This window comes from Cryptomeria japonica, chromosome 9, assembly GCF_030272615.1.
Source record: "Cryptomeria japonica chromosome 9, Sugi_1.0, whole genome shotgun sequence".
Lineage (NCBI taxonomy): Eukaryota > Viridiplantae > Streptophyta > Pinopsida > Cupressales > Cupressaceae > Cryptomeria > Cryptomeria japonica.
The window spans coordinates 298,053,767-298,080,727 of NC_081413.1; the positions used below are offsets into that span (position 1 = coordinate 298,053,767).

At 38.5% G+C, this 26,961-nt stretch overlaps 2 protein-coding genes across 3 annotated transcripts in view; both read right to left on the reverse strand.

The window, feature by feature from the left end:
- The window catches only part of LOC131079578 (vesicle-associated protein 1-2), a 287,828-nt gene that overhangs the window by 85,342 nt on the left and 175,525 nt on the right, over window positions 1-26,961 (reverse strand). The gene's annotated exons all lie outside the window — the stretch shown is intronic.
- On the reverse strand, window positions 1,571-2,397 carry LOC131079579 (ATP-dependent Clp protease ATP-binding subunit CLPT1, chloroplastic-like). The gene has a single exon (XM_058017568.2). It carries the CDS (start codon window positions 2,391-2,393, stop codon window positions 1,854-1,856), a length of 540 nt encoding a protein of 179 aa, XP_057873551.1. The 5' UTR covers window positions 2,394-2,397; the 3' UTR covers window positions 1,571-1,853.

Below are 26,961 nucleotides of genomic sequence, written 5' to 3' on the forward strand. Positions count from 1 at the left end.
ACATACTATGACCTGCAAACATACATACGTTCCTATATTAAGGTATTGACTGAGACAAGTAAACAAGGAGTAATATAACTCACAAATTTAGCTTCATCAATCATGCTTGTACACAAAAAATTGGAAGGATAACAAGGTTTGATTCCATAGAAAATCGCTCCAAAAGATGCTGTTTCATATATTATATCTCCAAATCTGAGTTACAGAATCTGTGCAAAAGAAAAATGCTAAGGACAAGAAAAAAGTCTCTCAAAACACTATTCTTGCATAAATCTGAACTAACTCCAAATGAAGTGTCTTCAGGCATTAAGTACAAAAACCCCCAACTGATTGGGTCGGATGCAAGAAAAGTGCCTCAAAAAGAGGAGTCTAGACGACACCAAAGAGGGCTATAAACCTGGAAAAGTCTTCCTTAATAAATAACCAACCCAAAAGATCACTAGAAACAGCCTCAAAACACTTAACCAAGTAATAAAAGCTCTCCAAAATAGTGGAAAAGTCCAACTTCGACCCTTTACCTAAAAGTGCTCCAACCTCCCTAGATTCACTCCATTTGGTTTCAAACAACCTCATGTTCCTATAAAAACGTTCTTGTCTCCAAAATTATCTCAACTCCTTTTGAATGTTTCCAAAGTGGTTATGCATGATCCTATATGCTCTCCTTATGTCTCCAAACTGAAAAGACTTCTTCAATGAGAGCGTTATCTCTCCTGAATTAACTCCTCCTTCAAAACTAAGTCAAAAGACTTAGTCTCCTTCTTGCATATGGATATACCTTTTACATTTCGAATAATAATATTCAATTACAATTTATAATTGCATTGTAATTAAATACCTTTTACAAATAAATACCAGCTTTTTGACCAAGAATGAAAACAAAAATATAAATAAAAATAAAACATATTTGATATATTGATAAACATTTATTTTATCGAATATGTTTGATTTTTATTATATTGCATATTTTATAAGCCCAGCGGACTTGAGGGAGAATATAAAAAATGATAAAGGGTTTTTGTAACCCTAAAAGTTTCGCACTCCTTCGTTATTTCTCATTTTGCAAAATGCGAACAGCAAAAAAGGTTCTCAAGGGTTTGGTGCCGCCATTGACGAAGGGTGCTGGGCTTTCCGAGTCTTCTCTCTAAATGCAAATCGTGTTCTCTACAGGTATGCTCGCACCACATTTAACAGGAAACTTACTGTGTCCGGTGTTTACATCTTGCATACACTACATTTTGCATACATATTCACCAGGAAAATAATATGCTGTGTTTGTTTTTTCACATTTTACATTTTACATATTGCATCACCATATTTCCCACACTATAATCTTCCGAAATTTTGGAAAGTTCTGTAGCATTTTTTATAGGTGAATTCTCGACTCCAATTATTACATCGCCAACAATTATTTTACCAGCAAATCCTCTCTTTGTTGGAATCAACCATGAGTCTGCTGCGGCACTTTCACCAGGAACCGACAATACAAGAGCCCCAGTTCTGACATTTAATTGATTTGCAATCGCATCTGGAGCTATCTCTATATTCAAACCTGGACGGACTACCTTTCCAGATTGGATCAGCAACTGTGAATATTGGAAGAATGTTGAATTCTACTCAAGATCAAGACTACAAACCAAAATGTGCATGCATAGACCTTCCTATTCCTTGTGACCCAAAATGGATACTGTAGGGGAAAAGGAGCTTTTTTATTTTGTTCTCACCATTTCGTTTATCTGAGAAAGTTCCTTGGCCTTCTGTTCATCAAAGCCAAGATTAGCCAGTATTTGTTGACCCGTGCAGCCTTTTTGAGCCCAAATTCCAAGTAACATGTGACAACTTGTCACCTCATCGCTTTACCCCAATTTTATCTTCTCCTCAACAGCCAAACCTAATGCCTTCTGTGCATCTTCAGATACTGGTATTTCCGCTTCAACTTTAGTATCCCATATACTAGGCAGTCCAATCAAACTTATCATTTCCTCCCAAACTTTAGAAAGAGTAAATCCATTAGCCCGTAGAAATTTGACAGTAGGACTTGTACCTTCCATCAAAATACCCATGAGAAGAGCTTCTGTACCAAGACTTGGGTAACGCACCTTGCGAGCTACCGACTCTCCTAGACAGAAAGATCTTATAGAGCTCTCTGACCATCTTGGAATTTTCCCGTTGGCGGCCCATTCTGGGTTTGCTGTAGAAAGATTCATAAAAATGGTTAGAGGCCGCTGCGAAACATATCGCGCCTTTCTCGCTCTATATGTTGAGCTAGTTACGATCGCAATTGAGCTATTCGATTTTGATGAGAGTTTTCCTCTGCAAAATGTGGGAAGCGAGGGACGTTGTTGCGAAGGAAAGGAGAGTGAGGAAGAGACGAAACTCATTTGGGCAGCAGCCATGGCTTCTTCTAGTTTATTTGTTACTGAATTTTCTGAAATCTTTTCATTTACTACATTGCAGACTCCATCTTCAGTGACAATTTCATTACTGGACTCCTCTATTTCTGGGGGTGTCTCCTCAAGATCTTTTCCCACAAAGTCCATATTTGGGTAAGTTATCAAAAGTGGGGTTTCACTTTCCTCCAGTTGAGCACACAATGTCCCATCTAGACCGTTAGGTATTATTGGAGTATCCTGAGAGTTCAAAAATGACTTTGCATGTTCACTATGTTGCATCCATCCATCTCCCTGGTATGCTCCTATACCCCACTCCAATGATAAAGGTGTCGTTGGGTGATTTATTATCTGTAAATTCTACTCCAATGATAAGTCCTGTGTCAGCTACATGAACAGCCTCCAAAATGAAATGAATATGTATGTTCTCATGGTTTGTAAGGAGCAAACACAACAACTGAGTTGTGTCCCCCGAAACCAAATGAATTTGAAACAGCAACGTTTACTTCATGCTGCTTCTTTGCATTAGCTACAGTATCAAATTCAACTGAGGGTTCTGGATTAAAATTGGTTTATTGTTGAATGTAGCCATCCAGTATTTATGGCTTTGACAGTGACAATTGCTTCTAGCCCACCAGCAGCACCTAGGCAGTGCCCTATCCTAGACTTAGTCGCATTAATTTTTATTTCGGATGTGTTCTTGAACACACTCTTGATTGCATTCACCTCAGCCAAGTCACCTGCTATTGTTGATGTGGCGTGGGCATTTATGTAATTCACCTCTTCTGGTGATACTCCTGCATCAATAAGACTCCTCTCAATGCATGTTCCAAACTCTCCATAACCAATACTCCAGAACCTTCACCCATGACAAAGCCATCCCGGTCCTTGTCCCAACGTCTTGAGGCAGTGTGAGGCTCATCATTTCTCTGAGATAGAGCTCGACATGCAACAAATCCACCCAAACCAATTGGAATAATTGCTGCTTCAGTTCCACCAGCTAACATAATATCTGCCTCACCTCTGCGAATATGGTTTGCAGCTGCATAAAAGCAATAGTTGGATGTAGCACATGCTGGGATTGATCTTATGTAGAAATGAAGTTCGAGCACGGGCTCGTGACACTCATTTCATTACCAGTTGATTTTAATTTTATTGAAGTTCACTGTTTGAACATGCATTTAAAAAACAAATACTCTGTTTCTTTACCAACTTGTTGCATTGAATTGTTTATCTTCATGATGTAGTATTGACCCTTTTAAAATACTGTAAGGTTTCACATTGAAATAATATGTCCCTTAAAACAGTTTATGCATTAATATTTTCTTTTTATGCATATCATGAATAGTAAAGTAAAAGGTTTCATATTTAAAACAAACATGTCCCTTTGATACTTCAGTTGGTTTCTTCATCATTCCACTTTGATATTCTGAGATTAGTTACTCTAAAGGGTATGTCGGGCTCATACCCGAAGGGAGCCTCGGTCAGGGGCACATGCCAATTAGAGTAACTAATTATCTGCACATGAAACAAACACATTAGCATAAACATTTCTTTTTCCTGAAGCAGTGATTTGTCTTTATCTTTCCCGCCCTTTCAAAACAGAAATATGATAGGCTATGATAAATGATATGTTGTAGGATAATCTTTCATTGCTTAGATCTGTTGGATCTAACACCTCTTCTCTTTTGTGCAGGAAAGTAGGGGTTTTTCAGAGTCTGAAGATCGAGAAAACATTCATAAGGGCAACGGGGCAGCCAATAACCAGTCAAAGCAACCCAAGGCAATGACTGGTTATCCTCACACTCATTATTTGATCCTATCCTTTTCTGTTTTGGATATGTAGGAAAGATAGAAATGCTAAGCTCACGGCTTGTGTGAGGTTTTAAGAAACTCAGTGTATATAAATATGCTTCAGATGCATGAACTCAATTTGTAATCTATCATTGTTCAATACAAATGAAAAATACGCCTTTTTTCCTTTTTTTAAAACACTGCAATGTACCTTTTGTAAATGCAATCATTTGATAAATATGCATCCTTTGGCTAAAATTACATGGGTAATGAAATTTTAGATAACAGGGCATTTTTGCAAAAATGTGATAATGGTTTGGCATTATGGATTGCTTCTATTTATCGGTTTTCCTTCTTCTTTCCAAAAATTGGTTGGATTTTTGGAGAAGCTTTTGCATTTTCAAGAGAGGTATGGTTTCTTTCCTTTCTTTCCTTCATTTTATTATTTTCTTTCTTTCTTAATTTTCTTTCTTAGTTGCATTTTTGGAATGTATTGTTCTTCCCTCAAAAATCGGTTTTTGTGAGAGAAATCTTCCCCTTGGTATGAAATTTTCGAATTGCATTGTTCTTCCAAAAATTCCCTCTTTATTTGTATTCGGGATTTTTAATCCCGATTACAAGTTCGCTGGAAATTCTTGTTCTTCTCCTATGGTTAAAGAATTTAACCATTTTTTGTTGAAATTCCAAGTCGAAAAGTGTGAAATACCCTTCCCTTGCAAATTCGGGTTTTGAAAACCAGATTACATGTTGAAGAGTTCTTCCCATTTTCATGAAAATGACTTTCCCGGATTTTCCCATTTCTATCAATTCATGTTCCCCATATCCGTACTTTCCATTTCCGTCATTTTCCGCAAGTCAAAATCTCATTTTTCGTCCATTCCTCCATTTGCGAATTTACAAGTGTACTTGTATTCGGGTTTTAAAACCCCGATTGCATGTATGTCCTTTCCACCTTGTATACTTGCGAAAATTTTCCCAAGATCCGAAATTGGTCAAACTCAAGATTTTCCCATTTCTACATATTTCCCCTCTTCCTCTCACAAAATCGTAAAGTTCAAGAATCAAAATTTTACCCATTTGGAGAAGGAAGAATGATATTTGCAGCTGACTATGATGTTGTCTTAACTCTTTTAAGTCTTCATCACAGTATCCCAGGTTCACCATTGTTGGTTGAAAATTTTGTACACTTGGAGGAAATATACAAAATCGTGGTTTCAACCACAACACACGTGTAAAAACTCTCCTAATTAAAGGAAGGCTCCCCCTATCTAACTAAAACTGAAATAAAAACAGGATGGGACAGCAGTCTTCCTTCTTTCTTCAAGAAAGACAATATCTTTTTCTCTTAACAGAAAAGGATAGCGATTGAATATGAACAGCAGTAACTACTTTCAAGTGAAATGAGAGAAAGGAAATGAAGTTTCCTGAAAGCGCAAAGACTTCCGTCACTTCCTTCGAGACAGGACAGCAATATCAAGCTCAAAGACTTGACTATTGGAAGTCCTATCTACCCTTTGCTATACTAAATTTTACAACGAATAAAAGACAACAGATCGAAGACTAGAATAATTTATTCTTTTAACACAAAGACAAGAACTAATGCAAGCTCAAAGACTTGCTGCTATTTCTTATCAAACAGTAATTTTTCCTCAAAAATAGACGCAAGCTCAAAGACTTGCTGCTCCTTCTAGAGATTTTCCTATTTTAATTAATCTTCTCTACTTGCAGCTCAAAGACTTCAAATCAAATTGGACTAAGCTCCTTTAGAAACACTTTGCATAGAATAAATAAAAAGAATCAAACTCAAACTTGTAGCTCAAAGACTCCAAACTTGAGTAATCCTTCTTTATTATTCTTCAAAACCTTCAATTCACATACATAAGCTCAAAGACTTCTTGCTGTAAATTTGGCAGAGTTTTTGCTTGCTTTCCCAAAAGATATAAATTACAATAGACCCCTCAAGTATTTATAGAAGAGGAGCCTTGAGAAAAAGGTGGGAGGATCCCAACTAACTTGAGAAAATCTCTCAACCACCTAGACTTATTCAATAACTAACTTAGAGTTACTCTAACTAACTAAGACTTATTCCAACTACAGTCCTAATCGGACACAATTTGTAGTTGCCTTACATGTAATTACAAAAGTGCAAGTAATGTGTAACTTGCTTTTTACAAAAAAATACTTTTACATGTAACTTGTCAAAACGAAATTACAAATGCATAACCAAAATTATTCCATGTGTCTAAAGACACGACTCTAACTGCATCATCCTGTGTCTGTGATGATCTTCATGTCACTTCAGGATGCTAGAACTTGAAGTATTCTAGATTGGTAAAGACATCTTGAACCGGAACGGGAACTTGCATCCTTGTCTTCTTGCTTGGGGTAATACTAGCTTTTCAAGAGGGAACAAGCTGCCTTCCTCTTTTCATGTCATGACCATCTTTGTCTTGAAAGCATTTTATGCTCTCAACCATGAATTGTTGTTGTATTTCTTCTTTGTATCATCCTTCATTCTTGAAATTTGCTTGCAAAATAAGGCCCATGCCTTAATCCATTGATTTGGTAGATCGTGTGTGCAAACCGGACTGACAAGGGAAGAGAGAAATTGATGCAAAAACGGGCTCACCAGTGAATTTCGGGTTTTGGAAGTTGCATTACATGTGTGGGGAAAACAAGAGCATTAACTTACAATTGCGGGGAACAAACATGCAACTTCATATGCGTAATGGGTAACTACAAGTTTGTACTTGTAATTGGACCTTTAGAACTCATTTACAAGTGTTTTTTGAGTGCATTTTGGACCAATTTCAGGTTTTGGATGGCTGACTGCAGGTAGACTTTAAATGGGGAAAATGAATGAAGGTGTGAAATGAATGGATGAAATGGTATATACGGATGATGAAAATGAATATGAAAAGATTTTGGGAAGATCGTCTTCAAGAAAATGGGAAGAACTTTCAACATGTAATCCGGTTCTAGAAACCCGATTTTGAAAGGATGGGTATTTTTTTCATCTTTGCAACTTGGAATTTCAACAAAAGATGGTTAAATCTTTTATCCGTAAGGGAAGAACAATTATTTTTATTCAACTTGTAATCGGGATTTAAAATCCCGAATACAAGTAAAGAGGGAAAATGGGGAAGAACAACGCAATTCTAAAATTGCTTTACAAAGGGGAAAATCTCTCTCACAAAAACCGGTTTTTGGGGAAGAACCAACCATTTACAAATTTACAACTAGAAAGGAAAAAACAAAAAAACAAGAAAACAAGAAAAATGAAACAAAAGGAAAATAAATCTTACCTTGCTCCAATCTGAAAATGCCTTCTTCAAGAAGATGATTAATCTTTGAAATAAAGAAGAATATCTCTTCTAAAGAAATTAACCGTATTCCAAAACCCTAGCCACGTTTTTGAAAAAATACTCAAAACTGAAAAACGTGGCAGCAAATGCATGAGAAATGGCATGGAAAATGGCCAAGACTCTTTCTAACCTCAATACCTTAGCATACCAAGCCAAAACGATCCATAGCATTGCTGATTCATGGCATTTTTAATGAAGAAAAACATGGTTTTTTGGCAAAAACATGGTTTTTTGGCAAAAACATGGTCTTTTGGCAAAAACATGGTCTTTTGGCAAAAACGTGTTTGCTGTTATAAAGCTAAAAACCAGCAATCTTAACCTCCATGTGGCATGAAAGGTGTTTGAAAATACATAAAAATAGGGAGGAATCCAAAACGCCTTCTATCTCCCAAAAAATCTCCACAAAAATTTGCTAAAAATCTTAAAAAAACATATTTTTTCTTCCAATTCGGGTTTTTTGGAACAAATAGCAAGTTTAAAATGTATGAAACAATGAAAATCGGGTTTTTTGGAGGATATGACAAGTTTAACATTTCACTTTTTCAACATGTTAGGCAAAATTGGGATTTTTTGCCCAAATAGCAAATTTAAAATGTCAAAAATGCACTTTATGAGCAAAATTGGGTTTTTTGGACCAAAGTGCAAGTTTTAAATTGTCACTTTTTCACTTACAAGGCAAAATCGGGATTTTTTGACCAAATAGCAAGTTTAAAAATTCACTTTTTCGCTTTAAAAATTCACTTTTTCACTTACAAGGCAAAATCGGGATTTTTTTGACTAAATAGCAAGTTTAAAAATTCAGTTTTTCACTTACCAAGCCAAAATCGGGAATTTTTGGACAAATGACAAGTTTAAAAATTGTCAAAAATGCACTTGCAAGGCAAAATCGGGTTTTTTGGAGCAAACTGCAAGTTTTAAATACTTGTAAATGGAAAATAAAATCCCTACAACAAGTTATACTTGCTTGCACATATGTAATGGGGATTTAAAATCCCTATTACATGCAAAAACCATTAAAGTAGGGGTTTTTTGACCAAATTGCAAGTTTACTTGTAATTGAGTCAAAAAATCCCTATTTTAACTAAAAAAAAACCCAAAAACAATATAAAAGATAAAAACAACAAAGGGGAAATTTAAAACAAATTACAAATAACATCTTTTAAATAAAAGTACACATGTAATAAGTCAAAAATTCCCCTACAAAGACCAAAACAATGAATATCATTAAAACTTGCAGTTTGAAGAAAATTATCCACCTGCAGTCGGGATTTTAAAACCCGAAATTGAAGGAAAAACATAGCAAACGAACCCAGAATTTGACGAAATTCGAAATGTAGTTTGACGATGGACTGAGGATTAAGCCAGTCCAAGGATTAGTCGAAATTATGCCTCGGGAAGCGTGCCATAGAGTAAAATTTTTCATTTTTTCACAAAAATTTCATGTAATGGTCCTTCATTTTTGAAAACAAAAATGAGAACAACAACAATCAATGTCAGATTTGCCGGCATCTCCAACTCCAAAGAAGATGAAATACAAATATGACAAATATCAGAACGAGGTTGCACCTTCCCAGGTTTCTTCTCCTTTGGATCGCATCAGAGACACGGAGATAGGGCACGTTGATATGTCAGAATTTGTCAAGAGGGTAGAAGATTGACAAGATAATAACTTGCAGTGGCTGTTGGACAGCCATATCCATCATGCATCTTCTTTCCCGGTGGCTGCCCTAGAACCTGAGTTCATTCTTGCCTGTGCCCATCATTTTGACAAAGAGTCGAGAGTCATCAAAAATGATGATGGCGAAGCTATAATTCGTCTCGATGCAGATACAATCGAGAAGGTCTTCAGAATACCTCCTGCACTTGTTTATATGGAAATCTCCAAAGAAAGTGCAGCAGAGTACTATGTGAAGAGGGAAAAAGATTGCAAGCGACACATCAATAGGTGGATCCAAGAGCCACGAGCCTCCTTCTCAAGGTGAGTGAAGTTGTACTGCTGCGATTTCAAATGGGAGATTGGAGACACCATAACCCTCCTCAGCAGGATGATGGGCCTTGAGCATTCCAATGTCTTTGAGCCATGGATGTACCAGTTTATCATGTTCATACAGCAGTCTCATCACATTTCATGCGGAGAAGTCATCAGCGATGCCTTGTGCGAACAACTTGCAGCAGTTCCTACCACCATGACCTTCTTCATGAATTCATATTTGGTATATTTGGCAGCGTCACTTAGACACTTTCCAAGTCTTTCTACCAAGGGTGATTGCTCACTTATACCAGTTTGAGAATATTATGACCAGTTGCCATTGAGACCCAGCAGACTGCATTTCAGAAGAGTCCAAGATCAATTCTTCGGATATTTCATGTGTCAGTTTGATAGAAATCTCAGAAACAAGAGAGTATCAGATGAGGCATGGGATAAGGTGTGCGAGTATGGATGTTTGTTTCTGCAGTTTCCCACCTTCACCTATATAAGGATCAGATGCTATGATGGTCAGCCATACATACTTCCCAGATACCCAACTGATAAGATTATTCTTATGGAATTGGGAAGACAGATCATGGCTGTCCACACTTTTCAGTCTGTTAAGCACAAGGTTGGAATGGGGATCTCTACCACAAACCCATTGAAAATTGGTCGGTACTTCCTTGTCACATCTGTGAAGGCTAAGGCCATGGAGACTGAATTGCAGGAAATCAAGCTCAAAAGGTTTAAACCTAGAGCTGATTTTGATTATAGGGGTATGAAGGAGAAGATCAAGAAATCCTTTGTGCATGTACATCGCATTGAAGACATCTGGGTAGATCTCCGCACGGAAGCCGAAGTTCTAAAGATAGATTACTGCAGGCTCACTGTCGAGCAAATTGTTGATTTGAACTTGGTGGATATCCCACAAGGGATGATTGATGATGGGCACATACTTAATCCTGAATACATTTCACGGAGCGTTGAGGAAGCTCCACTTCCTTTGATCCAATAGTCGCACAAAGAGTGCATATCCATCTTTGACAGATTTCAGCCTATCTTGGCCAACACCAACGCATGGCTGAAAAGTAATGCTGTTAGACTTATAAAAATCAAGGTTGGTAAAGAAGATGATTCCACCGGGCCTCTTGGACGGAAGTCTGAGATTCAGATTGACAACAAGGAGGGTGCTTCATCTTCAGGCACAAGGATCAAGTTACGAGTCAGTCGTGCAGTAGTGCTTCCTCCTGAGGAGACGACTGTTCGTGGGAAGGAAAAATCACGATTCCATGTTCAGGTAATCGATCTGGATAATCTAGATGACGGGCAGCAATCTGATGATGCTCCCAAGTCTCCAGTTTTAGACTCGACGCATGAGGCCATTCCTCCAGTTTCCATTGAGACGCCTCTTTCTCCTCCTGATTTGCTTGTGGATGAGTCTCCTCAAAATGCTATTTCCATTTCAGCATACGAGCCGTCTCCTGATCATCAACAAGAGAGCGTGTCGAAAGTTCCTGAGACTATTCCTACTTGCATCCAATTATCAGAAATTGATACTTCCACTTCTAGTTTTGAAGAATTCATGAGGCAATCTTCATGCCCATTGGTAACTGAGCAAACCGTGGTCGCTATCCAAACAGATATTCCTCCCAAGATGACCACGGTGATTCAAACAGAAACTGCTTCTCCTTTGCCGACGGCTGTGACTGGAGGGGAGTTGATGACTTTGCCTCCATGGCTTAGTTCTTTCACCCCGAAAAGGAAGAAGCAAGAAATCTCACCTAACGCCTTTGACTATCAGCAACTGAAACAGTCCAGATCTAAAGTTGCTAAGAAGGCCAAGACTATCTCCAAACTAACTATTGATAGTAACAAGATGAAAGTAGCTGAAATTGTGGAACCTATTGCAGATAAGCCACTTGATGAAATGTTAGCTGCTGATTATAAGGTTACGAGGATAGAGTTGGGCAAACAAACGCATGAGGTCATTAAACATGATGCTCAGTTTTCTGTTGCTTCATTGGTGCAAAGGTGTGATGAGCTTCTAGCAAAGAAAGACAAGCTAGAAGAGGAAAACCGACAGCTTATGGCAGCCATTCATAAAATCACAAAACCTGCTGCTGAAGGGAGTAACTCCATAGGTTCTTCTCGTTCCCAAGAATCGATTTGTGGAGTGGAAAGCGCTGCTCAAAAGGTACAAGCACTGGATTCCTGGGTTGATCAGCTTCACGATCTATGTGCACAGGTAATGAAAGACATTTTCCAGATAATGTCTAAGTTGGAGACCATTGAGCAGAATCTGGATCAGACTTCTAACACTTTCAAAAAGAATCTGGAAAGCGTTGAAAAAAGTTTGACAATTTGGCGTACCATGCCCCAACAACAGCTGAGTGTTCTACAAGAGCACACCATCATCTCTTCCAGAGTCATGTACTTGGAATTTGAAGAACTCCTAGAAAACAAGACCCTTGTTCTTAAATCCCTCATTGAGGAGATCAGTGATGCAAGGAGATCCCGGGGTGAAGTTTTCCGAGATATTGTCTCACATTGTGAAAGGGCCTCTTGCAACATAGTAAGTCAGGATGGAGAGCTGATTCTAAAAGAAGAAGTTCTTGCTGATTTACAGATGAGGACTCATAATGAATGGAGGAGCGAACAATTCTCGGTTGCTTCAATTCAAGCATTGATGAAACACCAAGCCTTTCTGCATGAAATCCAGTCTATCTTGGATAAGAACAATTCTGCGCTCCTCCGCTGTCACAACACTATTGTGAAGACTATGGTTGTTGCCAAGAACACCCATGAACCGAATCCCGATGAACTACAAGCGAGCATCCAGAAATTTCAAGGATTTGTGTCTTCACAAAATACAACTTAAGTGTTTTTCAACACTTAACTGAATTTTCCCTCTTTTGTAATCTTTGGTTGTAATTTTGTTTTGCCAAGTTACATGTAAAAGTATTTTTTGTAAAAAGTTACACATTACTTGCACTTTTGTAATTACATGTAAGGCAAGTACAAGTTGTGTCTGATTAGGACTGTAGTTGGAATAAGTCTTAGTTAGTTGGAGTAACTCTTAGTTAGTTAATGAAGTCTCAGTTAGTTATTGAATGAGTCTCGGTGGTTGAAAGAATCTCTCAAGTTAGTTAGGATCCTCCCACCTTTTTCTCAAGGCTCCTCTTCTATAAATACTTGAGGGGTCTATTGTAATATATCTTTTGGAAAGCAAGCAAAAATTCTGTCAAATTTACAACAAGAAGTCTTTGAGCTTATGTATGTGAATTGAAGGTTTTGAAGAATAATAAAGAAGGATTACTCAAGTTTTGAGTCTTTGAGCTACAAGTTTGAGTTTGAATCTTTTTATTTCTTCCATGCAAAGTGTTTGTAAAGGAGCTTAGTCCAATCTGATTTGAAGTCTTTGAGCTGCAAGTAGAGAAGATTAATTAAAATAGGAAAATCTCTAGAAGGAGCAACAAGTCTTTGAGCTTGCGTCTATTCTTGAGGAAAAATTACTATTTGATAAGAAATAGCAGCAAGTCTTTGAGCTTGCATTAGTTCTTGTCTTTGTGTTGAAAGAATAGATTATTTCAGTCTTTGAGCTGTTATCTTTTATTCGTTGTAAAATTTAGTATAGCAAAGGGTAGATAGGACTTCCAATAGTCAAGTCTTTGAGTTTGATATTGTTGTCCCGTCCCGAAAGAAGTGACTGAAGTCTTTGCGCTTTCAGGAAACTTCATTTCCTTTCTCTTATTTCACTTGAAAGTGGTTATTGTTGTTCATATTCAATCGCTATCATTTTCTATGAAGAGAAAAGGATATTGTCTTTCTTGAAAAAAAAAAAAAAAGATTGCTGTCCCATCCTATTTTATTTTCCAAGTTGTAGTTAGATAGGGGGAGCCTTCCCTTAATTAGGAGAGTTTTTACTCGTGTGTTGTGGTTGAAACCACAATTTTGTATATTTTCCCAAGTGTACAAAATTTTCAACCAACATGACTTTTGCTAACCCTTCCTTATTATTCTTGACAAGGAATCTATTCATTTACTTCAAGTTCACAACTCTCTGTGTTTTGCCATTTCCATATAAGAAGTTTATGATGAACATCAAGAGTGCAATACAGGACTTGCCACTGGCAATAGCAGAGGAGATTAGACAAAATTGCTATGTAGCCCTACACAAGGGCGAGCCTTCAAAAATAACATTATGCAGGAAGAGAACCAGTCACAAAAGATACTTAATGATAAGAAGACATAATTGTGCGCATAGCTGATAAGGTAATGCACCTGTAATGTTGGGTACTTGGATTGCATTGAGAAAGATGAAGCATAATTTATACAATAGTAATAGTTATAGACTTGTGGTCAAGAACCCATTAAAGAATCTTACAAGGTACGTGACATGGTTTATCGATGGGTTCATCAATATTAATTTCCAAGGATGGTCTTATAAGTCAAGCCCTAGGTCTTAAATCAGCTGTATCATCAGGACCATACCAACAGACCAGTCATGCCAAAGATTTATGGAGCACCTAAGAAAACAAACTTGCATTCCATCAATTGATCAATTGGAATTTGGGATATAGACTCATCCACTCACAACCCAATGTTGTACCCATACAAATTTTTCACATTGTGTTAGACTCAAGCTAAATTTTTTTCTTTATATTAAATCCAATAGTTGTGATTTAAAACAATGTATTATTTGGTAGTCTTTTGTCATATTTCGTTTTTCTCTTTGCAGGAACAATGAAAAGGGGTTAAACAGGAAATTGTTACAAAGATTTATGAGCTACACACTTAATTACAAATCTGTACAATTATTCCACCCACCACGTTGTTGTGTCGTCATCATGGATTCCATTTGCGGATACGCCATCAACCAATGTCTGGAAGTAAATGGATGCCAGGCATGTTGAATACATCATCAAACCAAAGGACATAATGGTAGTTGTAGGACTGCTTGAGTGTCTTGACAACAAGTTGGGCAGTGTCAGGATGGTACTAGTCTCCAAGTAGATTTGTAACAGCTTTCTCAATAATCCATACAAGTTGGTTGTTAGGAAAATAAATTGTGAGATTCAGGATGTAATGGAGTGTATCTTGTTCTTGGTTGGCCTTATATGGAGACATCTGGCATAACAATATCTTACAAGATGGGGTAAAAATGTCAATCAAATCATTTAAGCTATGGAAACGAACTTGAAAATTTATAGTAATATCCTTGCAACAATTGCTATTATCTTCGCAAAAAGCTATCTATTATCTTCAGCAAAAAATTACATCATCTTCATCAGCAACTATCTATAATCTTCAAAAGCAACTAGATATTTCCATCAACAATAGTTCAACTTTGTCAACTTCTTTAAGCAGCTCAGCTTTAGTATTTTGCTAGTTGGCATCGTTTTTTCCTACAAAGATAAAGTTAACAAGTACTTCTTTAACATGTTGAAAGCTAGATTTGCTAAAGCATATAGAGGCCCTATTGACATTGATGGAATAATGAATAAAAGCCTTGGTGATATAAAAGTGGATTTCATGAACTTTGGCAAGACCTTATTCTCTTTTGAATGTGGTAAGGAAAATGATGAAGCTAGAAGCCTTTGCAAGAGAATTATTGCAAAAAAAAAGTAGATAATGATGATGCCCTCAAGCTAGAAAAAGGATTGACAAAAAAAAGGATCTATGTCGCAATAAAATCATTTAAATAGGAGATCCACAAGCTTAAATGGTTTACCTATTGAATTTAATAAATCAGCTACAAATGTTATAGGGGTATACACAGAAGCAATTAGTGTGGGAACTTTTGGCAGTCAGACAAACAAAGGTGTTACTAAATGGCTTAAAAAGGATAGTGATAAAGATTTGATGAAGAACTAGAGATCAATAACTCTACTTAACATTTCTTCTAAAATAAAGGCAAAGGCTTTGTCTCTAAAACTGAAATATACTCCCCAAAATTATCTCCCCCCTCTCAACCAAATTTTCTAAGAGAAGACACATTTTAAAAAACTTGGTTGCAAGTCTCAAAGAGCTAAATTGGGTTAGGAGGATTAAACCATAGTTGAACTACTTGCCAAAAGCAAAAACTCGCCAAGGCCCAAAAAAAAACTCGGCAACTTAAAAAATTGCTTAAATTTAATTAGAAATACATTTTTTTTGCAAAATTCAATGAGGAGATGCATCCAATGAGTCAAATAATGAGTACACAAATGAAACAAGCTGAGTCTAGATATATTTGATTGATTTAAATGCAAATTGGGTACAAAATGGCATCCTCTTGTGGAATGCCAATGGCTGATAGACTGAAACAAAATGAAATAGCAAATTGTTCTTGTAAAACTAAAAGTAAATACTACATCAAAACATTTTACATCTTCCTCTTCCTAGCTCTAGTGAAAACCAAGGGAGAGATAGAAATAGAGGGTCTAGTCCTAGGAGTCCGTTGTGGCTTCTCCACCTCGCCAAAATTAGGTTGAGGGTAGCACTACTTGCGGGGGTCTAAGGGTGTGAGAGAGAGGAGTAGAGAAATAGGTCTAGATCTTGGGGGAGACAGGAGAGAGTGAGATAGAGAGTGGTAGACAAAGGGGATAAAAGAAGACTGATAGGGAGATAGATAGGTGTAAAATTTGGGGTAGATAGAATGAGATAGAGAGAGAGAGCGAGAGAATGTTAATAGGAACCTACAAATTACTGAAATTTGACTGTTTGAAAAATTTTAAAGATCTTCTAAAACCTAGAATTTGTATTATAACTCCTAGAGATCTGAAACCACTCTCAAACATCCTACCAAATTGCCAATATATACATGAAATATAACTTAAAGTATAAGAAAGGAAAAAGACATTGAAATGTGACTTATTTCATGTATATATTCCGATGAAGAGAATGAGACTGACTTGAAAAAAAAAAAAAGATAATTTTTTGACATGTTTGGGTCTCTTTTTTTTATGCAACCGAGTTTTTGTCGAAAACTCGGCGAGTTTCTTCTACGAGTCAATGTCGTAAATACTCGCGAGCCGAGTACTCTGCAAGTATTCCATCTATGGACTAAACAAAACATTTGCATGAATCTACAAGATCTTGAGAAAGCTCGTGGAAAAATTGAATATCTTTTTATAATGATGGTCTTAGAAGCCATAGGGTTCCAAAAAAATTACATAAAATAGTATGTGTTATCCAAATATGCATCTACTCAAGTAGAAATCAATGATGAGTTAGCTAAACCCTGCTTCTTGCAAAGATCTATCAGACAAGGATGTCCATTAGCTCCCTCTCTTTTTGGCATTGCATCAAAGGTAACACACTATCTCCTAAGAGTATTTAATTTTGATCCTCCAATTAAAGGTTTATCTCTTCCAAATAATAGTGAACTAATAAATATCCAATTTGCTAATGATATTGCTTTGTTTTCCTATCCTTGTGGAAAACAACTTTGATAATTTGATAAAAAGGCTTGGGATACACTGTCTTGCTCTAGTTCAAATATATCCTTTAGTGAACATATTGTGCTTAGTTAGAACATCTCTCTTCCTTCTTAGTTTGCAAAGTGGGATTGAGAAAGGGGTGAACCAAATAAGTTGTAAAATACTTGGGTATTCCATTTGTAGTTGATCCTTCACTCAAAGATATGTGGGAATTAGTATATTAAAATTTCAAAAATAAAATGGCAAATGGAAAAAGCAACTTTTATCTTTGAGAAGAGCACAAGCTTCTCAAAAACTCTAATTTTTGTAGAGCATTTAATGTGCTTCTGCTTGGTTAATTGGAGGCACTTGAGAAATTTTGGCAAATAGTTAGAAACTTCTTGTGGTCTAACAAGAAAGAAAATAAAAAGGGCATGTAAAATGAAGATGTTGTCTAGTAAAAATATTGAGGGGTAGGAGATTAAAAGACCTTAATTTGTAGGGAATTACATGAGCATTAAAATGGATTCTCAAAGCACTAAATGAACCTAAACTATGGAAAGTCTTAATCATAAATAATGTTAAAATGATCATGCCTGAAAATAAGGACTGGAAAGGTCTCCGCCCCAATGATATTCTATTTCGGAAGTTTAATGTTGAATTTGCTAGTTGAAATATCTCCTACGCCAAGCAAATTAATAACTCGGATTTACTTAGAAAAGTATTGCAGAAATAACAATTGTTGTTCACCTTCTAGAGCAATTTTGGGTAATGATGATATCACTTTATCTTCAACATGGGTATCTTTATGTTATTAATATAGAGGTTTCCAGTCTTTTATAAGCCCTACGGTTGCCTTTGTACCATCTTTTTGTTAATGATATAGCTATGGTCGGATCCTTCTGGCCGACATAGCTAATGCAAATGTGTGAATGGCCTATTGGCCTTACACATTTAATATGTCTGATTTCTATAATGCAGAGCCGTGTCCGATTCATTGAAAGACATGTTAATTATATTATAACCGATTGCTATTCAAGAGACGTGTTGCTTAATAAGAAGCCGACCCTCGGAGGAGTTGTGTTGGTTGAAGGCACACTTGATCGGGTATATATGTTGTTTGTATCCCTCTCTCAAAGTGCATTGAATCATTCTCACATCTAGCAGATCGAAGTACATACATCCTACAGCAGTTCGAATCATCCACATAACAAGCAGATCGTGTTCATTCTTAAGCAGTGATTCATCTCCCTTCAATAGTTCATATTATTCAAGTAGCAGATCGTATATTCTCTATTGTGGATTGTTGCCATTCATATATAGCTTCAAGTGTGAAGCGAATTCTTTGTAAAGTCACTTGACATAGTTGAAAGAATAAAAGATATACTTCATTGCTGGGTTTTTCACCTTCAAGAGGAAGGTTTTCCTAGGGTAGATTCTGTGCATTTGTGTTTGAATTATTGTCTATCTAATCTGATCACTAAAATTAACACGGTATCAAAGCCACAGTGAAATAAGATTGTGATCAAATTTCCTACATCTGCGAAGTTTTCTCCCATCTCTCACCTTCAACAAGCAACTTCAAGCCTCGAAAATGCTGAACGGTCTTAAAGTCGAGGATAGGCTTGAAGGCACATCAAACATCACCTCATGGAAGTTTAGAGTGCTTATTGCACTTGAAGAAAATGATCTTCTTCAATTTGTGGAGGAAAAGGACTTAACCGAGCCAGAAGATCATGAAGAGAAACTTCAATTCAAGAAGAATGTCATAAAAGAAAAGAAGATATTGATCGACTCCGTGAGGGACCACTTAGTGCCTATCATTTCCAAGATGACAACTGCGAGAGACATACTCGAGACCTTGGAAGGTCTATATGAGATTAACAACACAAGTAGGGCTCTTGCATTGAAGCAACAACTTCATCAAGTAAAGATGGTAAAAGGAGAATCAGTTATGTCATTCTTCATGAAGATTTCAAACCTGAGGGATCAACTAAGCACTATTGGAGACCTTGTGATTGATAAAGACCTCATCATGTTGGCATTGAATGGCCTTCCTCATTCATGGGAACCATTTATTCAGAGTATAAGTGGGAGATCCAAATTACCTAAGTTTGATCGTCTTCAAGCAGATTGCATTCAAGAAGAATCAAGATTAGCGGCTAGGAGAATTGTCAAAGGTTGTCAAAATAAAGACACTCATGTTCTTGCCACCCAATCTACCAAGAAAGGAAGGAATTGGAAGAAGGGCAACTTCAAAAGGAATAAAGATCAAAGATCAAATTCCGCACCTGATTCAAAGAAGAAAAAGAAAGATCTCTCTCGCATCCAGTGCTTTAGGTGTGACAAGTTTGGCCACTATGCAAGGGACTGTTTGACAAGGCCTAAGCAACAGATGGTGAACATCAATGAAGTCTCAACTCGGAAGGAAGCTGAAGATAACTCCAATGGATTCCTCTTCATATCAGCATTATCAAGCAATGTTCCTACGGATAGTGATACCTAGCTGATTGATAGTGGAGCTTCTAGACACATCACCGGCTATAGGGAGCATCTCTCAGATTTGGTGGAGGAGTCTAATCTCCAAGTAATCATTGGAGATTATGCACACTATCCAATAAGAGGATTTGGTGCTACATCAATCAACTTAGAATCTGGAATCTCTCTTCACCTAAGTGATGTTTTATTCGTGCCGGGAATCAAGAGAAATTTTGTATCTATTTCAGCCTTGGAGGATAAAGGTTATCAAATTGCATTTTCAGAAGGGAGATTTCTTGCATGGCCAAAGAACTCTAGCATCAAGACTACTCGTGTGATTGGGAATCGTCATGAGAGTTTGTATAAGCTCTCCACACATCCTGTTCAAGCTCTTCTACATGATTCTTCCAGTTCCAGCGAACTATGGCATAGAAGACTTGGGTATCTACATTTCAGGACTCTTCCATCATTGGAAAAGATGGTTAAAGGTATTCCTAAACTTAGTCATGTACATGATGGTACTTGTAAGGGCTGTGCTATGGGTAAAAATATTAAGAGTCCATTTCATAGTAGTGAAAGTAAGTCTAGAGAAATTCTAGATCTTGTACATTCAGATTTATGTGGTCCAATGTCAATTCCATCCCTAAGTCGATTTTTGTATTATGTAACTTTCATAGATGACTACTCTAGGAAGACTTAGATTTATTTCTTAGGGTCTAAAGAGTCTGATGAAGTCCTAGGTAGATTTAAAGAGTTTAAGGCTCAAGTAGAAAACTTATTTGGAAAGAGAATTAAAGTTTTAAGGTCTGATAATGGAGGTGAGTACACCTCTAGTAGCTTTCGTGATTTCTGTATCGAGGCGGGGATCAAGAGGGACTTTTGTGTCCCTTACAACCCTCAGCAAAATGGGGTTGCAGAAAGAAAGAACAAATCCATTGTTGAAGCTGCAAAAGCCATGATCCATGATCAAGACCTTCAAACCTTTCTTTGGGCAGAAGCTCTAGAACAGCAGTGTATGTTCAGAACAGATGTCCTCACCGGATATTGCAGAATATGACTCCAGAAGAAGCCTTTTCAGGGATTAAGCTTGATGTCAGTCACCTGAGAATCTTCGGTTGTCCAGTGTATGTTCATATTCCCAAGGACAAGAGGACCAAATTGGAAGCTTCTAGCAAGAGAGGAATATTTGTGGGCTACAGTGAAACCTCCAAAGCCTACCAAATTTACATTCCTAGTCAGAAGCAAATAGAAGTGAGCAGAGATGTTACATTTGAGGAAGATGTTGCATTCAGAAAATCAAAGGGATCTTGCATGGAGATAGATGATGAAATCATGAGACTCCTCAAGACATGGACATTGATCATACTCCTGAGATTCAAAGGGAGTCCACTGAACCTGTAGCAAATGATGATCCAATTGAACCTTTGGATCCTACTGATAGGCTTAGAGATATTATTGTGAGCCGAAAGAGACCTCTTTGGGCAAGAAACACTATGCAGGAGGCAGAACAGTTTGCAACTCCTAGAGACACATTCAGAGAAAGTAAAAGACCACAAAGATTCTCTAGCTATGTTGCATCGATGTGTAAACTTATTTGAGACTGAACCTTTCACTGTTGAGGAAGCCTCAAAACAACAAGTATGGAAAGATGCAATGGCTGAAGAGTATCAATCCATTATCAAGAATGATCTGTGGGATATTGTTCCTAGACCTGAGGGGAAGTCAGTTGTATCTTCCAAGTGGTTGTACAAGATTAAGCATGCAACTGTTGGAAGCATTGAGAAGTACAAGGCTAGATTTGTGGCTCATGGTTTCTCTCAGAAAGAGGGAATAGACTATGAAGAAACTTTTGCTCCTATTGCTCGCTATACTTCCATCAGGACCATCATTGCCATTGCAGTAGCTAAGGGATGGAAGTTACATCAGATGGATGTGAAGACAGCTTTTCTCAATGGTGTGATTGAGGAAGAGGTCTACATTGAGCAACCTGAGGGTTTCGTGGTTCATGGGAAAGAGTCTCATGTATGCAAATTGAAGAAAGCTTTAAATGGCCTTAAGCAAGCTCCACGTGCATTGTATGAAAGAGTTTGCAACATATGATAAATAATACCAATACCAAAGGTAAATACAGTGCCTGAAACTCGGCTATTAGCTGGGTTAAGTAAAATGACAAAAAAAAAAAATTTAAAAAGTTTTTTTAAAATGAATGGTCTTGTCTTTGTTCACTACAACCTCCACCTGAGAATGAGAAAAATTAGGGTTACAACATGTCAACCAATAGAAAAATAACACCTGACACCTTTATTAAATAAAAAGTTTTTTTGACCCCGCAAGGGGCGATGCCCCTTAACCCCACCTTGGGGGCGCTGCCCCCAAACCCCCGTCGAAAAATATGGGGGGAAACTGCGTCGATAGAAGTAGGGAAAATTGAACCTTCGAGTCTGACACTAATTGGATCGACCAGGTAGATATAGAGGCTGAGACTGTAGCCATGGCAAAGGAGGAGCAGAGAGCTCAAGCACAGACAGGAGATTCAGAGGCAGATAGTGACACGGATGTTCTTGATGTTGGTGAGCATGGCATGGTGTCACGGGGAGCGGCTATGGCTGTCGCATCATCCAGGACCTACCCTAGACGCCTTCGCAGGGGGTCGGGGCTGGAGGGTGCAGTCGTGCAGACTCCTCTGAGCCATAGGCTTATAGTTGTATTTACCTTTGGTATTTGGTATTTGTATGAAACATTTGATGATGATCATATGATGACATGGATTTTTTATTCCATGAGTTTTGTAATATTGTATACATTTAACAATATTTATATATCTATGTTTGTTATTTCCTTGAGCTACAATTTGCGTTTATGCTTATGTGATTGATGTATACTTGTGTATGTAATCAAATGAGTCGACTTTGATGATATTATTGTTTCTTTAAGGTGTATTCAATAAAGGGTGCCTGAAAAAAGTTTTAAATCTTTAAAAATCTCTAAATTTCTTGAGTTTTTCACTTTCTCGAGTCCAGTCGAGTCTGACTCCGAGTCTCGAGTCCGAATCCGAGTCCCGTTTCTTTAACCATCGGGTCTTTCAAATATGTTGTGTACCGCCAAGGAAGGTAGTATGGTATAGTCAAGTGAATTGTAATCCTTGGCCGGCCATCTCTGGTCTTCTTCTCTGTAATAATTGCATGTGCGAATAAAGATATATTTTACTGTCGTTTCTAGTATGCGTTGTCATGTATGTTATTATTTCTTGTATTTGATTTATCTGATATAGTAGCAAATATTTTGGCGTCGTTGCCTTAAAAGAAATCGGGTCAGCCTTGAGTGATTCATGTATGTAGGCCCCAATAAAGGTGAGAAGAGGCCACAGGGTGGTCAAGACCAAGCGATTAGGTGATTCGTCCACCCTCGATCGAAGGGAGCACAGGGACAAGTCAGAGCCTAGAAGTACCCAAAGTGTTGGGACACTGGAGGTAGATATGTACAAGACGTGCGCACGGCCGAGAGTGCAAGGAAAGCACCGAAACGTGGTGGTCGGAACAATCCACCGAGGTCTGGCACACCTGGAAGTACTCGGGGTGTTGGGGATGCTAGAGGTGGATGTGTATTGGATGCGTGCGTGGCCGAGAGTGTAGGGAAAGCACCGAAACATAGCAGTTGAAACAATCCCCCAGGTCCGACACACAAGGGAGTAAGCAAGAGAGAAACCAATTTGCGGGAACTTGTCCCTAGCTGAGGAACCGAGAATAAGGGGGCCTAAGCCGAAGACTCCTCAGGTATCTTCTGAGTGAAAACAATGATGAACACCCAGGGGAAGTAGATACTCCCTAAATTTACAGGGGATGGATCGGAAGATCCCATACAGTATTGTAAGACATGTATAACTATATGGGAGGCAAGTGGCCAAGATGACCATGATTATTGGTTAAGGTATTTCATGCCACCCTTCAGGGAATTGCCATTGATTGGTACACGGACCTAGATGCTAAGGACAAGGCAAGGTGGACTGAATTGAAGAAGGCATTCGAAGAGGAGTTCGACTCCTGAGGGATGACAACGAGATTGTGGCCGAAATCTATAATACCAAGCAAGGGAAAAATGAGAGTGTATGCGCTTACAACCATAGCCTCAAAGAGTTGTTAAACAAGATGGAACACCAGCCGACCGATGGGTTGAAGAAGAGGTGGTTCACTGAGGGATTAATCTCTTCGATGTGCAAGAAGATGAAAGTAGTGCCTCTATCCTTGTACGCCAATGCTTACAATCGAGCGATGGACATCGAGAGTGAAAACAAAACATCCTCCCGAGAGAAGAGGAAGACTGACGATGAGAGCACCGAAGGTAGCAGCGATGAAGAATCCAAAACCTTACAAGCCCTTTGACGGGATATGTTGAGAATGATGAAATAATTGAAGGATGAGAAAGGAACCAATAAAGAAAGTAATGAACTATGGTGTACTGAGTGCAAAATTGAGGGGCACACGAAAGATAATTGATCTTAAAAGGATATTTTGTGAGATTTTCCAGGTGATGGGTCATTCAATAAAGGAGTGTCCATATAATTTGAAGACAATAAGTACACAAGTACTCTTCACACAGGGAGATTCTAGCTCGTCGAAACCACAAAATGTATCACCTAGCGGCAATGGAAATCAACAAGGGTGAAACCAAATACAGTACGACTCTAGAGGACGTCCTATCATACAATGCCAACAATGTAGTCAATGGGGACATTTTGCGAGAGACTACCAAAATAAGAAAGACAACATACAACTATTGTGTAAATGGTGTGGACCCGGGAATCATGAAGACATTGACTTCCCAAAGCAAAAGGGCATTAATATGCTGGATGTAGAGGAACAAGACGAGGCAATTCTAGCAATCACGAGAGCACAAATGAAGAAGGTGATGTACCCAGACACTTGTACAGAGAAGGAACAACTCCGAGAAGCCAGAGCCGAAGTAGAACAAGTGTTGGCGAAGGAGCGAGTAAGCTCCAATGGAACTACAGGTATGTCATTGCAAGAGTCAGAGAAGAACATAGTTCAGCAGGTGCTACAAATAACCGTACCCATCAAGTTAGCAGACCTTCAAACTATGTCACAACTAAGAATGGCAATTGCCAACACAATCAGTGATGACACAGTCATCTAGAAACAATGTAAGCCACAAGAGGAGGAATTGACGGGAAAACCACCACTTGAAGGGAATGAGGCCAGTGATCCAATGTTGTTGACGATGAGCATCGGGAGGAAGCCGGTTGTTGTCAAGATGGAAATAATGGGCCAAAAGTTGGCAAACACCATCTTCAACAGGCACTTGGAAGTTAATGTGACCGGAGGACACTTGGAAATGTATGGGGAAGCCAACACTTTGGCCACCGACCTTCCACTTGGTAGGTGTCAACCAACATGACATCGAGCCATTGGGAACATTGATGGCACAAAAAGTAATGATTGGGACACAACAAATTTTCTTGGACTTCGTAGTCATCCCATTGCAGAAGGTGTACAACGCACTCCTCAAAAAAGGATGGTTGATTACTGCCAAGGCAAATCATAATTGGAAGCGGAACACACTCTCGATTAAGAGTGATGGGAGGAAGAACGTCATTGACTTCAGGAACCAAGCGGTGAGTGAATAACTGGCATCCTCTGACTCAGAGTCTGAGGGTGGAGAGTAAGGTATGAACAAAGGGAGGAAAGACATGGAACCCAATGACGAAGGGGTGCTCAAGTCGGAAGACTGCTCTGACGATGAGATAGTTCCTTGAATGGACTATTCCACTGGCAAATGGAGGACTACAAGGTATTTTCACCAACATGTAATTTTATTGAAGTTACAACTCCTAGTGAAGAGCAACCGATGAAAGCATGTAAAGTTATGAATGATACATCTGGTAGTACAGAGTTGGAAAGTGGAAGGAAAAAGCCTACGAACGAAGAACAGAAGCCATACGAACAAGGGAGCCTACACAAAAGGGAATCATACCCGTACGGAGTAAAATTGTACAATGTACTGTTAAAAAACATGGAACTAAGAGAAAAATTAAACAGAAGGAACCGTACAAGCAAAGACAAGAACACATTGCAAGAATTTTGTACATCGTACGAAAGGCAAGAAGAGGTCGTGCAAGGAGCAGGTCATTTACTATACGAGAACAACAACCAAACAGAATCACAGGCAATTGGAGAGTACTTCATCTGTACGGGATACAGTGGCTAGAAGAAACAAATCCCTACGAGGGGTCCGTACGGCGATTGAAGAGGCACGTACAGTGTCAGAAGGAGATAGATCCATATGAGGTGAAGGAAAATCTATACGAGGTGAAGCCGTATGCCACATGCATCAAGTTGAACATGCCATACAAGGAAGAACGAGTGTCGTATGTGGGGAAGAAACAGGTACTACATAGGGAGGTGTTGTACGAACCACACGTGCTAGGAGGTACGCTACATGAACAAAAGAAACGAAGACCGTATGCCTTAGTGAAGAAGTCGTACACAAAAGTCAAGCTATACGTAGAGGTTAGGCCATACGCAAAGGAAGTCATACTGTACAAAGGAAGAACCGATACACCGTACGAGATTGTAATATAAGAGTCGTACATGAACACCACCAACCCGTACATGAATGATATAGTCGTACAGACATGGGCACAGGTGGAAGGTGATCCGTACGTCAAAGGAATCAAGCTATACGGAATCGTACGTGAGGAGCATCAAACCCTGTGAAGAGTGCATCCATATTTGGCCGTACGTAAGGACAAGCTTAGGTCGTACGGGTCAACCATTGAACTGTACAGGCACATAGGTGTGGAGGCCATACGTGCCAAAGAGTAGACCATACGTGTTACGTTTCAAACCGTAAGTAATTTGTATCACACAATACATGATGCATATGAGGCTGTACTTGAGGTGAGGGGAGTCGTACATGGTCAGAAGCATGTGGTAGGAGCGAAATCTCTATTTTATGGCTTCATCAGCATTGTTTTCAGCGTCTAAAAAATCTTGAAAATTATGTGCACCATGGAGTTCTGTGTGGTTTTGAAGGTCTTAATTTGAGCTGCCCCAAGACCCCGTGTGGGGCACTACCCCTCGACCCCACTGGGGGCGTTGCCCCCAAACCCCCATTTGATTTGGCAGGTACACTATAAGTTGGGGTTGTCCAATCCAAGTCATTGTCTGTCATTAGTCTTTCCAAGTATTACTTGATGTTTACTTGTCTAGAAGACGACTTTTTCTTTTGGGGGGGATGATGTAGTCAACATAAAATGCCTATTGTTATGTTTGATAATATTTGTTATCTGCCAACGTATTAAGTGGGTTGTCACTCTCGGGTAGTTAATGTGTCGGTTGGTTGACAGTTGTGTACCGCTCGACAACCATTGGGTCCTTCAAATATGTTGTGTACCGCCAAGGAAGGTAGTATGGTATAGTCGGGTGAATTGTAATCCTTGGCCGACCATCTTTGGCCTTCTTCTCTTTAATAATTGCATGTGCGAATAAAGATATTTTACTACCGTGTCTGGTATGCATTGTCATGTATATTAGTATTTCATGTATTTGATT

Bases quoted from the DNA above. Each gene is read 5' to 3' on its own strand.
- LOC131079579 (XM_058017568.2), bottom strand. From the start codon at position 2,393: ATGGCTGCTGCCCAAATGAGTTTCGTCTCTTCCTCACTCTCCTTTCCT.